Genomic DNA, 18,633 nt, shown 5'->3' on the forward strand with positions numbered 1-18,633 from the left:
AGGGGTGAAAATGAGCAAAACCGTTTAAATTCCCAAACCTTTCGAATTCCACAGCCCAGGAACCGGATCAATAACAATAGTCCGGATCATTGTCAACAGTTTCATGTTTGAAACAATTCTACCCTAATCCGGATTGGTATCCACTACACCAGTTCCGGATTGGGGGGCAACCAGGAGCAGAAATTTTTCTAGAAGCAGCAACTATTCTACCTTAATCCGGATTGACATCTACTATACCAGTTCCGGATTGAGGGGCAACCAGGAGCAGAAATTTTTCTAGAAGCAGCAACTATTCTACCTTAATCCGGATTTCCATCTACTACACCAGATCCGGATTGGGGGGCAACCAGGAGCAGAAATTTTTCTAGAAGCAGCAACTATTCTACCTTAATCCGGATTGCCATCTACTACACCAGAGCCGGATTGGGGGGCAACCAGGAGCAGAAATTTTTCTAGAAGCATCAACTATTCTACCTTAATCCGGATTGCCATCTACTACACTAGATCCGGATTGGGGGGCAACCAGGAGCAGAAATTTTTCTAGAAGCAGCAACTATGCTACCTTAATCCGAATTGGCATCTACTACACCAGATCCGGATTGGGGGGCAACCAGGAGCAAAAATTTTTCTAAGGAATCAACCATCCTACCTTAATCCGGATTGGCATCTACTACACCAGATCCGGATTGGGGGGCAACCAGGAGCAGAAATTTGTCACCCAATCCAACCATGTAATCCTACTCTACTCCCACATCCAGAAAATCCGCATAAGGGAGTGGGGGGCAAATGATAGGGTATAAGAGACCCGGCCAGGGTGTAACCTGGATCAAAAGGACACCAGGCTTGATCGATGGTCCGAGACCCCCCTCTCCCAGAACAATCAAATGGAGAGGCCAGACCCGGCCCCATCCCATTACCCGGATCCGGATCCGATGGGGAGCCCCGGCCTAATGCCTACCCGGATCCGGATCCTGACTCAGACGGCCATGAGCGGGGTCCCAGCGAACGCATGCACATCCTACAACCCGCCAAGGAGGGGTACGTGGGCATGTGACTATAACAGCTATCAACAACCAACACTTCAGAAAAACACGGCGCGTGTTAGAGGCCGTTAGGACACTCTGGAGGTGGTCCTCCCCTGGACACGTGTAAGCAATCCGCCCAAGCCAGGCGTCCTCCGCTCCCAAGATCCAACGGCCCAGATTTAAAGGTAACTACCCCTAAACCCTACCTTGGGGCTATATATACCCCCAAGACCGAAGGGTTTAGGGGTTGGAAAATATTTTTACTCTCACACTCACACACTCCCATACACTCAAAAACACACAACAGCCATCACATATAAACACACATACACAGCAGCCTCTAAATTACATAAACATATATACCTTCATCTTCTCCAAAGCCTATTCTTATTCTCACACCGGAGGCGCCGTGGGGGCCAAGCCCCCCTTCCGGTGTTGTTTTGCAGGCGCCCAACCAGCAGCTACACCTCACCCCCGCACAGATTGTCCAGGAACGCCTTCGGACGGAGCCGCCCGCTCACCGAAGTTATCAACATGTTATGAGTGGGTAAAGCGGAGAAACAGAGGAGGAATAGAAGCATAGTCAGGATCAAGAATTCGAGGAAAAGATAACACTCGCGGGGTCCGTGATAAAACATACACTATGATTGTTGTTACCTGCAAATTTGCTTGAGAAATCAGGTGTCTCCATTAAATTATACTAAGTGAAATTGTAAGAAAAATGAATGTGAATCTGTATCTTAAAAAACTGAAATGACAAGGTCAAGTTACAACCCACTTGTATTATAGTAAAATCTAAGGAGAAGTTCACATCGGAATCTTCAGAAATTGAAGATGTAAATTAGTGAGTTTTTGTCAACCAACCTAGATCAGTGGTCTTATTTAGCTGAAACGCAAAAGTAAATAATTTATATATTTGAATTATGAGTGCAGATTATAGGAGCTAGCTGCAGTAGTGATGTAAGTAGCAGTAGTGAGTGGAAGCAAGGAGTAAATCATATATGTTACTTAGTACTCTAATATTTGAAAAGAAACAAAGAAGCTGAACTTAATTAACTAATTCTAAAGGATAAGGAAATTGTGGAATGTATTAACTAATTAATAATACTAGAATAGAATGTCTAAAGGAGATGCCTATTAAAAATTAATCATTGTGTGGATCCGACACACAAAAATCTAGCCCTCAAAGTTGGGTAGTACAAACCTTCCTCACAAAGAAGTTATGAAGACAACAATATTGAGTTGAGCCCACTAGAACCTTCCGGACTCTTACATTCTTATGATTTGTAAACAACTCTTGAAACTCATGTTATACAAGAACCACCTATTCTATGTATACTTGCAAGAAAACACCTTCTTCAAATGTGGATTTGTTGGTAGGTAATGATGGCACGGTATATATGTTTTCGTAGAAGTTCACCTCTCATTTCTGATGTTGTGTCCTATGATGCTTCTACAAGCTACGCCTTTATCTTCCAAGAGGAAATTTGTTCTTTCATGAGAAATGTTTGGTTCAAATTTGCATTCTTCAAAAGAATTTGAATACTCTCCTTGCAATTTTGATAAGGCTTATGTTAATGTCTTATTTCCAAGAGTAACGTTGGAAAAAATTTGAGCGAGGGTTAATTAAGCCCATTGCTTATGTTTGTGACAAGTAATATAACTTTGATGTTTATGTAAGTAGTAAAATTTTATGTAAGTATTGGATGTTATGGTATCATCACATTTGATTCACACACTCTAGTGCTTAATTCGCCTCTTATTAACTATCATGTTCTGACTTTTGATGCTAAAATCTATAATTTCGGTGAGTTTATGCTAATGATAATATTACCAACGTTAAAGAATATGTTGTTGTTATTCAATGTATTCTTTTCATTTATTTCTTTGTCGAAAATTGTGATGACTTTATGGTTTGGATAATCAGAGGTTCTGTCAATAAAATATTGGTGTTTAAAATACTTTATTGCGGCTTTTGTGATACTTTCTCGACTAACTCCAGATGTACGTATCATTTTATTTTATTTTTGGATGTTTTATAAGCTAATACCTTATCATTGTGAGGAAATTTTATTGAGACACTTCGATAATTTAAACCAAAAGCTTGTTTTGAGAACTCATCATTACAGCTTGAAAGAACGCTTACAAACATCTTGATAAGTCCAGAAATGTTGCAAAGATTTTGTTTTCTTAAGTCTATCCAGAAATTGTGCAATGGTTGTTCCTTTCTCTTAGTATCACCTCGTTATAAATCATGATATTTTCAAATTCTGTCATCTAATCTTTTAAAAACAGATTTCTTCTATAGATTTATATAAATTTGATAAAAGCATCTTACTTGTACGATCTTATGGCTTTCATTCAAATTTCAAGTAATTAAAAAAATTATGCATATATAGAGATACAAACATATATTTTTGGCACTAAAGTACTTAATAACAGTCAAAAGATTGTTTATTATATATATAATTAATTCTCAATTATATTTTTTCCTTAGATTATTTAAATTGTACATCAATATATATATTTTTTATAAATATAGTACTCTCTTTGCTTGTATGACATTATACATTATACCAGACAACAAAGTGTTGGTACAGAGTTCGACTCACTGGATAATCATTTATAGTATTCTTTATGTACCCGGAATATAATGTACTCTATATTTAGTTCTCAGCATGTACTACTATATATGTTATTCTTCATATACCCCAAATATAATGTACTCTATGTTTATTTCTTAGCATGTGCTACTATACATGTTATGTTGCACGATGTAGATAGGTATATTATTATCATGTAATAATTTTTATTATTTTGCACTCCTATATGATACAATAAAAGTTATTACGTATGTTACATGTTATAAATTATAGAGTTACATGTTATAAATTATAGAGTTACATGTTATAAATTATAGATATATAGATATATACGTCTTTTTTTTAATATGTGTAACATGGGATATATAACAGTTATGATAATTGATAAACAAGAACAAAAACCAGCTAAACAATTGACACCCTTGTTCGTGGACCGTTTAACATGAACTTTAGAAACATTATTTAATGTATAAATAATAACTCGAGGAACATTGATTAAAGTATAAACATTTTTTCTGAAGTATAGCATGCCAAATGGAAACTAAATGGGAGAATTCATCTCAAGTCAAGCGTTTACCGCACACATTATCATTTGACAGACAGATTCTACTATCTGTTCCATGTTAGTATGTTTTATCTAGCTCCCCCTTCTTTTACTCCTATTCCTTCAGCAATATTTAGTTATGCTCTTCGAGGCTTGCCTTTGGAACTTAATTGTATCACAGTCCCCTTGCCATCCTTACCAATCCACCAACACTACAACAAAAAAAAACTAAATTCCACCAACTTAAAGCCACCGAAGTTAAATTCCACCGATTTCGGTGGAATTTAAAATCAACTAAAATTTTCGTTGACGAATGAATAAAATCCATCGCATGCGGTGAAATTTAAGTTCGTTCTCTTTTAATAGGTGAAATTTATAGTCGGCCGCTTTTAGTCGGTGGAATTAAATTTTAATTGTACTTTTATTTTTATTAAATTTAATAAAAATAGGCGGAAAATTTCCCTCCAAAAATTATAAATATTGGAAACAATGAAAACAACCGAATTTGGTGGCTTTTATGTTAACAATAAGTCTTATATGATTTTTTTTAACAATATTTATTTAACAATGTTTAAGGAAAACTAAAAACAATATTTTTTTTAACTATAACCCCCCAACCACACCCTCCCCCGCCCATCTTCTCATTGATCCGAACTATAAGAGTTTCAGTTCAACCCACCATTATTGTAGTAAGTTTTTTCTTCCCGATATTTTCTCACTTTACTATACTTACACTCATACATACTTATTTGGCCACAATTATCTACAACTTCAGTTCAACATTTTAAAGATAAATTTGACTCCTTTATCTGATTATTGTTGGGTTACCTAAGGGAAAAAAAATCTTGTTTGAGTTATTGTACTTGCCTATAATTGAAAAGATGTGTAGCTTTATACACCAAGTTTTAATCTTCAGGGACTTGCGTTCTGGGAGAAGGGGTTTTTTGTTGGCCTTTGATTTGATTGAGTTGTTTTAGAGGAGAAGTGGAGGGATTTTATTTGTTGGTTTGAGTTGAGGTTGTTGTAGGGTGCTGGCAGATTTTATTTGGCTCACTTATATGAGAGATGAATTGGGAGACTGAGGAGAGATTATGAAAGAGAATCAGGAGAGATGGTGATTGAGTGAGAGTGAGGTAGAAAGAAGGGGACGAAGAGATAGATCGAGAAAGGAGAAGCAAAACGGAGATCGAAATGGTGAGAGATGGAGTCACCGGAATTTTTTCCCGGTGGTAGGTGGTGGTTGCACAGTTGATGGGTGGGGTGGTTCTTTATTTTTTTTTGAAACATTTTATGCTAAAATCGACCGATTTTGGTGTAATTTATTCTCGGGTGGGAGATTCAAATTTTCACAAAATTTTGAACTTCAAATTTTAAATTTTATAAAAGCGACCAATGATTCGGTCGATTTTATATAAATTCTACCGTAAAACTTAAAATCCCCCCTCTTAAAAGCCACCAACATGCTTCGGTCGATTTTATACTAAATTCCACAGAATATGGTCGATTATAGCTAAATTCCAGCGATATTTGGTGGTGGATTTTAGTAATTTTTCTTGTAGTGCAATATGCAAACTCATCTCTAGCAATACATCCATATACGTTTTAATATGCAAACTCATCTCTAGCAATATACCCATATACGTCTTAATTTACTATTGACACAATTTTTTCGTTAATCTAATTCACAGATGAAATGTGGATCTATTAATGTTGGAAATTTGGTCTAAGAAATCTACAATTTACTAATTCTATATAGAAATTAATTCTTCTTAATTAGATATATTAATTTGTAATGAAATATAGCATGAAATATAAATCATCAAATTTTAGACAATTGCGATGCTATAAAATTTGTCATAATAATGCTAAGACATTCAAATTTAATTTTATTACAGCATGAATATATTCTCACCCATGATCAGAGGGGGTATTAAATTACTAAGGTTTCTGCAAAACAGAAATATACTTAGCCTCCGCATGATCTAATACTATTCCAGAGGCATGCACATGATCTAGACTAAGGCATAAACCAAAACATTCTGGACTGCAAAGATACAGATATTTGATACAAAACAATACATGATTAAAATCATCAAACTCTCATAGTCATCTCATTATCCATAGTACAAACAGGCTTTAGAACAAGAGTTGACAATTGTAAGAAAACCTTTAGGAGCAAGCCCACTCAAACTGCATCTTCAAGGATCTCCATTGCCATGCTACTTAGCAGCCGTAGACCTTTGGCAAAAACATGAAAATTTCTAAATTAATACTAGTCAATTGACAAAATCAAGGGTTACATATATAAATTTTGCATTACAAATTTTTTTGTAATAAGATTGAGTTAGTGGATTTTTCAATAATTTTAACTTATGATTTAAAATGAATGTTTTAATAATTTTACTTATGAGTCAGATTTTTTTAATTAAATGAACCCAAATAGATAATTTTGAAATATAATTATTTTCATTCATGAATTTTAAATTAGAATAACATTTAAAACATATATTTAAAAACTAAAGTTAATAAAAAGTGAAAAATCAAACTAAGTTAAGAAAAAGTACATCGCTAGTAAAATTCAATTTATGAGCTTATAAATTATAAATTCAAAAATTCAACTTATAATTTGGGTCGACAAACACTGGTCAATAAACTGTTACCGGCTTATAAGTCATGAGTTGACTTATAAGTGGTGCCCAAGCCTAATAAGATTTTAAAAAGTCATATGATCACTTAGTATTCTTGAACTATATCTCAAAAAGATAAAGATTTTGCTTGGGGCTTGAAAACAATATTTAATATGCTTAAAAACATGATTAGAATGAAGGAAGGAATAAAAGTTTATGGGAATGAAATGAAGGGAGATAAAGCTTGTGAATTGATGCACATATAATCAAAATAGATGTATAATATATATACTTTTAGCTTGGAGAGGTAATTAAATCTGAAAGTTTACTCCTACATGGAAAGAAGTAATCTATTTATGTTAATGTCTATCTTTAAGCCCTAATAGAAATTTAAACTTAAGAAAGAAAGGAAATGAATATCAAGGAAAATATCATTGTCCAACAAGAGATGCAAGGAAAAACTTAAGCCACGTGTAACAGAAGCCGGAAAAAGTACACATATCTATGATGAAAGGACTACTATACAGCTCACCCTTAAATATACTTTTTATGCAATGATTTTGTAAAATACCCCCAGTTAAAAAGAAATGCAAACAGATTATAAATACGTCAAGAAGATTATTAAGAAGGTTTTGGAGGTTTTGGCAAGAGCGGAAACAATTTCTCAAGAACAGGCATGGCTCTTATATTATATTTGTTTAGGAAGTTTTGTCATTAGCTGAAACACTTGCTCAAGAACAGGCATGACTCTGATATTATATTTCAGACATTGTATTTCTTGTTTTTCTTTCACAGAGAGCCAAAGCCTTACTTCTGATATGGGAATTACTTCCTATCTTAAAATTTAATTATTGTCTTTTAAACTGTTTTCCTTGTATTTTACCATATATATGTAATAACAAAATTCAAACAACATAAATTTGCATTTAAACTTCACATAGAAAGATTAAGCAGCATTACCTTCATCACTTTCGTCGTCTTCAGCCACCTTTTTCTCTCGAATAAGTTGATTCTCTTCTGCACTTGTACCACCATCAAGATGAACAAGACTCTCAATATAAGCAACTGACTCATAGTATTGAGGCAGACCCCTAATTCTGAATTCCTCTCGTACTTCTTCCTTGACAAGATCGTACCACAAAAACTTTTCTTGGCTTGACAAAAGTAAATGATTGCCACTCTTCGAAAATGCCAATGGCTGGTAAACTGTAGATGGTCTATTAAACGAAACTAACTTGGTCCAAGTATCCTCTTCTCCATCCCTTTACAGTAACCATATGTCTCCCATTTCCGCCAACTCGTCATCACATTCTGGATGATAAACATAACACTGAACACAAAGAAAACCTTCCATGGACCCAATATAAATGTCAACATTGCAACTTGTATCATCATACGCAAGTAGTGCTGGTACCACTCTATATTCTTCGGTTGCAAGCTCAAAGGCAGCAATATATTTTCCGTGATTTGACTCAACAGTTTCTTCAGAACACATCCAAAACAAAGCACCATTAGCAAAAGTAGCAGGTAATTGTTGGGCCTTTAATCTAAGTTTGTGGGCTTTACATTTAATAATCTTGTTTTGTTTTTGTTCGATCTGCAAGTCTGAGTCCGAGTCCAGCCTGTTTTATGTAGTCAATTGGTCGTGGAGATCTTTTAGGTGTTTGTTTTGGGTAACGGTTGAATAAGAGTAGTTTTAGGTGAGTCTGTTATCACGTAGGCCTGGTTTTTTGCTACTAGTTTCCTTGTTTGTGTATTTTCCCTTATATATGTAATCACTTGCAGATTAATAAAATGGACTTAAGCGTATATCGTCTATATTTCTTGTGTTTGTTTCTTTAAACAGTAGTGTGTGTGTTAAACAACTCAACATTCTGGTATCAGAGCTTTGGTGAATTAGCGCATGCCCAAGTACATGCCCAGAATGTCGTCAACAGATACAGGAAAGTGTAAGGACGGTACGATAAGCCTGAGTTTTCCTATGTTGACAAGAGAGAATTATACAGTGTGGGCTATGAAGATGAAAGTTTATATGCAAGCCCATGGTGTTTGGGTGGCTATAGATGCAGAGGGGTCAAAGACAACGGTCGAAGACAAGACGGACAAGATAGCCTTGGCGGCTATCTATCAGAGCGTCCCTGAGGATATCTTGTTAACACTGGCAGAAAAGGAAACTGCTAAGGAAGCTTGGGAGGCTGTAAAAACGTTATGCCAGGGAGCAGATCATGCCAAGAAGGCAAGGATTCAAACCCTTAAAGCTGAGTTTGAATCGATGAACATGAAGGATACGGACTCACTGGATGAGTTCTGCCTGAAAATGAATGGTTTAGTGACCAATATACGAGCACTTGGAGAGAGTGTGGCTGAATCATATGTGGTGAAGAAATTGCTTAGATCTGTGCCTACGAAATTCCTTCAAATTGCTTCGACAATAGAGCAATTTGGAGATATTGAGAAGATGACAATTGAGGAGACGGTGGGTTCCTTGAAAGCACATAAAGAACGACTACGAGGACAGTCTGATAACAGTGGACAACAATTACTCCTTACTGAAGAAGAGTGGAACAAAAGGGAAAAGGAAGAAAGTAAGTTGCTGTTGACCAGGGAAGAGTGGCTAAGGAGGTCGAACAGAACAGATAATTCATCAGGACAACGCTATCGAGGCAAGGACAGTATGCGTTGGGTGAAGGACAAAAGCAAAGTGCGATGTTTTAACTGCAGCGCCTACGGACATTTTGCTGCGGAATGCAAAAAACCAAGACGAGACAGAGAAGCGAAAGAAGAAGCACTTATTGCCCAAGTACCAGCCGAAGAACCAGCTCTGCTTATAATGAGAAAGGAAGAAGACGAGGTAGACTTGATGCTAATAAATGAGGAAAAGGTGATTCCAAAGCTTGGTTTCGGAACTGATAAGAAAGTGGTGGAATCCAACTTGTGGTATCTAGATAATGGAGCTAGTAACCACATGTCGGGTCAGCGAGACATATTTAACGAATTGGATGAGAGTATAGCTGGGAAGGTGAAGTTTGGTGACAACTCCGTTGTGTACATAAAAGGAAAGGGCTCAATTACTCTACAGTGTAACAATGGGGAAACCAGAATGCTAAAGGAGGTCTACTATATTCCCTCACTACACAGCAACATTATAAGTTTGGGACAGCTCTCCGAGGACGGACACAAGGTGATTCTTAATGGAGATTGCCTTTGGATACGTGATATGAAAGGGAATTTGCTGTTGAAAGTAAAGCGCTCAAGGAACAGGTTGTACAAGACGATTTTACGAACTGCTGAACAGAGGTGTCTGCTAACAAAGATTGAGGATAAAAATTGGTTGTGGCATTCACGTTTGGAGCACGTCAACTTTAAAGCTCTTGTAACAATGTCAACGACAAGTATGGTTGTTGGATTACCTAAAATCACTCAACCAAATGAGGTATGTGCAGGGTGCCTTTTGTCTAAACAAGCAAAGAAAGGGTTCCCACAGCAGACTGAGTTTCACGCGAAAAAAGCGTTGGAGTTGATATATGGCGATCTGTGTGGGCCAATTTCGCCAAACACATATGGAGGGAACAGGTATATATTTCTCATTGTTGATGACTTTACTAGAGTGATGTGGGCATATCTGTTGAAAAATAAAAATGAGGCCTTTGATGCTTTCAAAAAATTTCGAGTTTTGGTTGAGAACAGCCCAGAAAAAAGAATTAGGACGTTCAGAACCGATAGAGGGGGAGAGTTCGTTTCCAAAGAGTTTAATCAATATTGTGAAGAGGTTGGGATTAAACGTCAGCTCACTGCACCTTATTCACCGCAACAAAACGGCATTGTTGAGCGACGAAATCGCACAATGATCGAAATGGCTCGCTGTTTACTGAAAGAGAAGGAGCTGCCATTATATTTCTGGGGGGAAGCCATACGCCATGCCATATATTTGCTAAACAGGCTCCCCACTCGAGCTGTTGAAGGGGTGACACCATATGAAGTCTGGTCTGGTACAAAGCCATTTATCGATCACCTCCGCGTATTTGGGTGTCTAGCCCATATGAGAGTCCCTAATGCAGGATTAAAGAAGCTAGATAATCGAAGTAAAAAGGTGATATATCTAGGAAAGGAGCCTGGTACTAAGGCTCACAGAGTGTTCGATCCAAAAACAAAGTCAGTTTGTGTAACTCGAGACCTAGTATTTGAAGAAGGAAAATCATGGGACTGGAGCCATGAATCTGTGACACAAGCAAGAGACTCAAACAATTTTCTGGTGCTTACCACTGATTTAGTGTCTGAAAATGGAGCAACTGATGGTACGGCTGACAGTGCAAGTACAGGTGATCAGAATATGTTGGAAAATAATAGTATTAGCTCGGGCTCCTCTAACTCTCTGTTAGAATTCTCTGCATCAAGTGCTGAAACAGAAAGTCACCCCAGACAAGTCAGACTCTTGAGTGACATCTACAACGACACTGAGCCCATCTAGCTGGCTGAGGAGGAGTTGATGGTAATGGGAATCGATGAGCCAATGAATTATAAGCAAGCAGCACAAGAAAAAAAATGGAAAAGAGCAATAAAACAAGAAATCGAAGCAGTTGAAAGGAATGGCACGTGGGAATTGGTAAAGCTGCCCCGAGGACGAAAACCAATCGACCTGAAGTGGGTTTATAAAATTAAAAGGGATGCCAATGGAAATGTCATCAAACATAAGGCCAGAATCGTGGCTAAAGGCTATGTTCAGAAACAGGGAGTGGACTTTGATGAGGTATTTGCACCGGTGACTCGCCTTGAAACCATACGTTTGCTTCTTGCTCTTGCTGCCAAAAACACTTGGGAAGTACATCACTTGGATTTTAAAACAACTTTTTTGAATGGCGAGATTCTTGAGGAGGTTTATGTCATACAGCCGGAGGGATTTGTGAAGAGGGGGAAAGAGCACCTGGTGTATAAACTTCTAAAGGCATTATACGGACTTAGGCAGGCACCGCGAGCATGGTATTCAAAGTTGAATAAAGTACTGGAAGAGATTGGCTTCAGCAGATTCCCGTACGAACAGGCTGTTTACACAAGGGTGATTGACGGTGATGTGCTTATTGTGGCTGTATACGTGGATGACTTATTGGTTACTGGCTCGAGTCAGAAAATTATCAAGGAATTCAAGGAGCAAATGGGGAAAATATTTGACATGAGTGATTTGGGAAAATTGACTTATTATTTGGGAATTGAAGTAATGCAAGGTGATGGTTTTATTCGGTTAAAGCAAGCAGGATACGCCAGAAAGCTACTCGAAAAATTCGGTATGCTTGAGTGTAACTCTACTAAATATCCTATGGATCCAAAAGAAATAATACATAAAGATGAAGGGGGTATTCCAGTTGATGCAACTGAATATAAAAGTCTGATAGGTGGTTTGCGGTATCTTATGCATACACGACCTGATTTGGCTTACTCTGTTGGGATCATTAGTCGTTTCATGGAGAAACCAACTACTTTACATCAGAATGTAGCAAAACGTGTGCTGAGATACGTGAAGGGCACTATTGATTTTGGTCTGACGTACACTAAAGACAGTAAGAACAATATCCTGTCAGGCTATTCAGATAGCGACTTAGGTGGTAATGTTGAGGATAGAAAAAGCACAGGAGGGATGGCTTTTTATCTCAATGAAGGTTTGATTGCTTGGGTCTCCCAGAAGCAGCGCTGTGTGGCTCTCTCTTCTTGTGAGGCTGAGTTCATGGCAGCCACGGCGGCTGCATGTCAAGCTATCTGGTTGAAAAAACTCTTAGGGTAGATTACGGGAAAAGAAGTTGGCCCTGTGACGATCTACATTGATAACAAATCTGCTATAGATTTGGCAAAAAACCCTGTCTTTCATGGTAGGAGCAAGCACATAGATATACGGTTTCACTTTATCAGGGAATGTGTTGAGAAGGGGGAGATTCTTGTCAAGCATGTTCGTACAGAAGAACAATGAGCAGACTGTCTTACAAAGGCTCTCACTACTATTAAGTTTGAAAGGATGAGAAAGCTTCTGGGTGTTGATACAGCAGTGTAGAAAAACGGGGACAAACTTTAGATTAAGGGAGAGTTTGTTGGGCCTTTAATCTAAGTTTGTGGGCTTTACATTTAATAATCTTGTTTTGTTTTTGTTCGATCTGCAAGTCTGAGTCCGAGTCCAGCCTGTTTTATGCAGTCAATTGGTCGTGGAGATCTTTTAGGTGTTTGTTTTGGGTAACGGTTGAATAAGAGTAGTTTTAGGTGAGTCTGTTATCACGTAGTCCTGGTTTTTTGCTACTAGTTTCCTTGTTTGTGTATTTTCCCTTATATATGTAATCACTTGCAGATTAATAAAATGGACTTAAGCGTATATCGTCTATATTTCTTGTGTTTGTTTCTTGAAATAGTAGTGTGTGTGTTAAACAACTCAACAGTAATCATCCACAATTTACTGAATAAGGAAAATTCCCAATTCTTCTCCATGAATTTGATTTTAAACTATAAACATGAACTTCCTTATCATTCTGCGCACCATTAGATCGAGTACTACGATACCACTGAACCGTCATTACAACTTTATAATTGTCATTAACACGATCGTACCCAAACCCCAGATTATTATATGTATGATTATAAAAAGAACCTTGAGGAATACTAACACGAGGAAGAATCACATCAATATATGTGCGAATTGCTGGATTCCAAAATGTGATTTCCTTAATACATTGATCATAAAATAAAATAACACCGTTACACATACCAATTAATTGAGTAGAAGAATTATAACGTCCCCCTGGACATTTTGGTTCAAAACAACGGAGTGTATCAATTTCAACACAATGTAAACCCACACTTTTGCAATTTAGATCGGGATCCATACTTCTGCAAAGTATATTTCGATTCAAACGATTTCTCACCGAATGACGAAGATGCACGTTGGCGAAATATGGACTGTCTATCAAGTCACGAAATTGCTTTGAAACGCAGCGCAACCTCATTAAAATGAACACCGGTAGGTGGATGAAAATGAGGGCAAGCAGTTCATCTGACATTTTTTTAGAGTTTAATTTAGATGAAGATGAAGATGGGGATGATTAAGAGTGAAAACAGTAGAGATGGAAATGAGTGTTTTTGAGGTAATAAGGGCAAAAAGAAATTATGTTTACCGCTGTTTGCAAAAAGTGTTTTTTATTGTTGGGTAATAGCTCACAGTATCACCCAAAAAGCCCAAAATATCACAAAATATGGTCATTTCTTTTACTGAAAAATCAATTTTTAAAAACATTTTTAAAAAAACACAATTATACATTACACTTTATGTAAATTAAAATATTAGTTTTAAAGAAATAAAAAAAATCATAAAAACGCATGTTAATGAGGCATATATATATTGTGAATGCCTGTAGTATGAACAAATGACTTGAAAATGAGAGAAAACATTACTTTTACGAAGAAATGATAAGCAAAGTGATTTTATTAAGTTTTTCGATAATAGTAAGGATCATTTTTTAATTTAATTTCTATATTTTTTTTGTTTCTTTTTGTTCATTGATTTGTGAAATTAAAAATACTTTTGCAAATCACACTTATTTTGTATCTTAAAATCATTCAAATATCAATGGATAATTGATTACAAGAGCCAATATTTATATTGGAATTACATATTTAGATAATTTCATAGAAAAATTATATATTTATAAAATATTTATATAAAAGATTAATAAAGTAATTATCTATTTATGTAAGAAATTACATAATATAAGAAGTTTTTTTATCCCTCCTATACAAAAAAGACATCCCTGCAGAGAGATATGTATATACTATATTTGAAGTACTAAAAGATGTTTATAATAATCCATTCTTTAAAATTTACTAGTTTAGAATCCGTGCTATGCACAGTGTAGCACGGTGTCTTTATGGTTTAATAGCTTTAATTTTATTTTAACTCAATTATATATTATATATTAGTCTGCATGAATATTATTTATTATTTGGGTTAAACATCAATTAGATGACTCATTACCGTCAAATGACTCAAGTAGGTCATTGGTTACAAATTTGACTCATAGAATCATCAATATTAACGTTAAACTTTAACCGGGCCATTAGTGGGTGTGTTTGTGAAGAAAGTATACACCTTCTACAGTCCTGGTTTCAATAATATATATAGATATGTGTTTGTAATGTAAAACGAGAGAAACACAAAGTATTCAAGTTGATCTTATTCTTGCAAAAGAGTACAAAACATATTAAATAATATTATGAAAGAGAACACCACTTATCTAAGCTAAAAATAAGGAATTAAGTACTGAATGAATCCTAAATAAACCCTATTACTCCACATAGCCGAAACTTATTCAAAACACTCCTACAAAATCTCATGAACATTATAAACCATAACAAACCGGTAAACCACATTCAGAGGACTCAGACAAGACTTAAAACATAATAGAAGTTTTGGGCAGTAACTCCCTAGAAAACCACCCCATAATGATTATGGGATTTATTGAGCTTTTAAATATGCATATATAAATGTATATATACATTTTTTGGAAACCGCTCCTAGGCCCAATTGCACCTTGCCACGTGGCAGGGGTGGTTGTCCTCCCCCAGCCCCTATAAAAAGCTGCTCTCTTCCCCCTTTTATTCTCTGTTCGCATATAAAAAAAAAGAAGAAAACCAACAGTCGCCATTTTCTTCTCCCGTTGCTGAGCATTTTCGAAGTCATTTTCGAGATTTTGAAGCCTTGGATCTTGTTCTTCGCTTTCGCTATTCTCCGTTTTTCTGCCGTGCTACAAATCTATAAGTCTTTATTTTCTATTCTCCTCTTTTTCTTTTCGATTTCTCATCAGGATTATCACATGATCATCATCAGGATTAGTAGGCATATCCTATATTGATAGGATGATATATCGAAAGATGAGTATGATGGAGGATGATATATCGAAAGATGAGTATGATGGAGGTGCTAAACGGAATATAGAGGCACACATTGAAGAGTTCTTATTCCCTAATTCAAGAAATTAGTTAAACAAGATAAAGAAAGATTGTTCCCTGATGTAAGTTGAGATTGTTGGGATTTTCTTCTAAACTTGTTTTTATTTATTCGATTTATTAAAATGTGTGCTTGTTATCCTGTTACTCTGTAAACCGCGAGTCTTGTAGTTGGACGTGATCTTTGGAGGCATGGAGAGTTTTTAGGAGTCAATAAGTATACAACGGGTGAGTTTGAGTTGTATTAAAAAATTAGTTTCTGCAGTTCCTATTTTCTAGCATGGCAATTTATCTTGTATATTCTCATTGAATAAAAGATGAGTTGAACGTGCATCTTATTTTTCATAGTTTCAAATTAAACACTTAGTAATATATGTAAGATTGTTTTGTATTTATTCAACATTCTGTTATAAGGGCTCGGGTCTCCCCAGTGAATGCCCAAGATGTTGACAGTGGAAACGGGAAAAAATAAGGATGGTGCAGTGAGCTTAAATTATCCAATGTCGTCAAGAGGAAATTACACAACATGGGCAATGAAAATGAAAGTCTACTTGCAGGCCCATGGTGTTTGGGTGTTGTAGAATCAAAGGAGAAAAGTGTGGTGGTCGATAACAGGTCATACAAAATTGCTCTTGCTGCTATATATCATGGCATCCCCGAAGATATTCTTCTGTCATTGGCAGAGAAAGAGACTGCAAAAGAAGCTTGGGAAGCTGTAAGGGTCACGTGTCAAGATGTTGATCGCGTGAAGAAGGCGAGGATACAAACTGTAAGGAGTGGGTTCGAAGCAATGATCATGAAGGATACAGATTCCCTTGACGACTTCTATCTGGAAATGAGTGGACTCATGGTTAACATATGTGCACTTGGTGAAGAAATCGCAGAATCATATATGGTCAAGAAGCTGCTAAGAGCGATGCCCTCAAACTTCCTTCAAATTTCTTCTACCATGGAGCAATTCGGAGACTTGGAGAAGATGAAAGTGGAAGAAACTATCGGCTCTTTGAAAACTAACAAGGAGAGACTTCGAGGTAAACCTGAGAACAACGACGGATAGTTATTGCTTATTGAAGAGGAGTGGGCTAAAAGAGAATAGGAAGATGGGAAACTTCTATTGACATGTGATTGGGTATAAGAGACCCGGCCAGGATGTAACCTGGATCTAAAGGACACCAGACTCGATCGATAGTCCGAGACCCCCCTCTCCCAGAACAATCAAATGGAGAGGCCAGGCCCGGCCCCATCGCATTACCCGGATCCGGATCCGACGGAGAGCCCGGACCTAATGCCTACCCGGATCCGGACTCAGACGGCCATGAGCGGGGTCCCAGCAAATGCATGCACATCCTACAACCCGCCAAGGAGGGGTACGTGGGCACGTGACTATGACAGCTATCAACAACCAACACTCCAGAAAAGGACGGCGCGTGTCAGAGGCCGTTAGGACACTCTGGAGGTGGTCCTCCCCTGGACACGTGTAAGCAATCCACCCAAGCCAGGCGTCCTCCGCTCCCAAGATCTAACGGTCCAGATTTAGAGGTAACTACCCCTAAACCCTACCTTGGGGCTATATATACCCCCAAGACCGAAGGGTTTAGGGGTTGGAAAATATTTTTACTCTCACACTCACACACTCTCATACACTCAAAAACACACAGCAGCCATCACATATAAACACACATACACAGCATCCTCTAAATTACATAAACATATATACCTTCATCTTCTCCAAAGCCTGTTCTTATTCTCACACCGGAGGCGCCGTGGGAGCCAAACCCCCCTTCCGGTATTGTTTTGCAGGCGCCCAACCAGCAGCTACACCTCACCCCCACACAGATTGTCCAGGAACGCCGTTGGACGGAGCTGCCCGCTCACCGGAGTTATTATTTGGCGCTAGAAGGAGGGGCGCTCCATTCTTGGGTCTCGGTGCCCCTGGATTCATCTTCATCAGCAAACTCTTGAGAGAGTCCACTTTCAAAACTGTAAGAACATAAACAACCAAAACCTTTCTTGAATATGAATGTTTATTTTAGCCAAGTTTGTCTGAACTCGTTACTTTAGGCCACGTTTGTGTGAGCCCGCTCTTGTTAAGTTTTGGTTGTTTAGAGTTTGATAATCTTGATAGTCTTGAAGCCTGGGGTTTGATAGTCTTGGTAATTTTAAAACCCAGAATTGTTTTAGCTTGTATATTTTCTTTTTTGTTCAAGAGGCTGTTGTTCTTGTTTATTATTGTTGTTAGCAAAACCCAGAAAATTTGCTTGCTGTTATTCTGGAATTTTTTTGTAATCTTCAAAAAAACAACCGCAGATCCACATTTGTAACCTCAAATCTTGGTCAGTTGTTTGTACATTTGTGGTGATGGCAAGAGCATGAAAAAGTATAGCCGGTAGGCCCTCCGCCAGTACCCATATTCAGGATCAAGACCCCTCTCAAGTTCAAGAACTTGGAGGAGACAGGGAGACCTTCCAGGAGCAACCACTGACATAGCATACCCCGATCAGGGATGCTAGAAATGTCATAGAGCTAAATCAATACAAGTACAAAAATGTTCCAGTTGCAGAGGAGCATATGGCTAACTTAACAAGCCATGAACTTGCTGAAGCAATCAGGCTCTACAGAGATGAACAAGCTCGGGCTCAGATGGAATTTGAACAAGATGATGAGCAAGAAGAGTCCGGAGACTCTCAGCAATCCAGGAGATCTGTCTTCGACCGAATTGGGGCTAAGGCAAAAAAGAATCAAAAAGAGCCTAGTAAGAAGGAGACAGAAGCAACCAGAAAGAAAAAGTTAGAAGAAATCAGAGAAAAGAATGAAAATAAGAAGAGAAAAAGAAAGGAGGTTGCGGCTTTTATAGGGGAAGG

At 37.3% G+C, this 18,633-nt stretch overlaps 1 protein-coding gene across 1 annotated transcript; it reads right to left on the reverse strand.

Annotated features, from left to right (window-relative positions):
- Positions 1-13,215: 13,215 nt before the first annotated feature.
- Positions 13,216-13,830, reverse strand: LOC141679247 (F-box protein CPR1-like). Its single transcript, XM_074485751.1, has one exon. It carries the CDS (start codon positions 13,828-13,830, stop codon positions 13,216-13,218), a length of 615 nt encoding a protein of 204 aa, XP_074341852.1.
- Between the last annotated feature and the right edge of the window lie 4,803 nt (positions 13,831-18,633).

This window comes from Apium graveolens, chromosome 8 (assembly GCF_009905375.1).
Source record: "Apium graveolens cultivar Ventura chromosome 8, ASM990537v1, whole genome shotgun sequence".
Classification (NCBI taxonomy): domain Eukaryota; kingdom Viridiplantae; phylum Streptophyta; class Magnoliopsida; order Apiales; family Apiaceae; genus Apium; species Apium graveolens.

Excerpts from the sequence above, each read along its gene's own strand:
- LOC141679247 (XM_074485751.1), bottom strand. The coding sequence starts at position 13,830 with ATGTCAGATGAACTGCTTGCCCTCATTTTCATCCACCTACCGGTGTTC.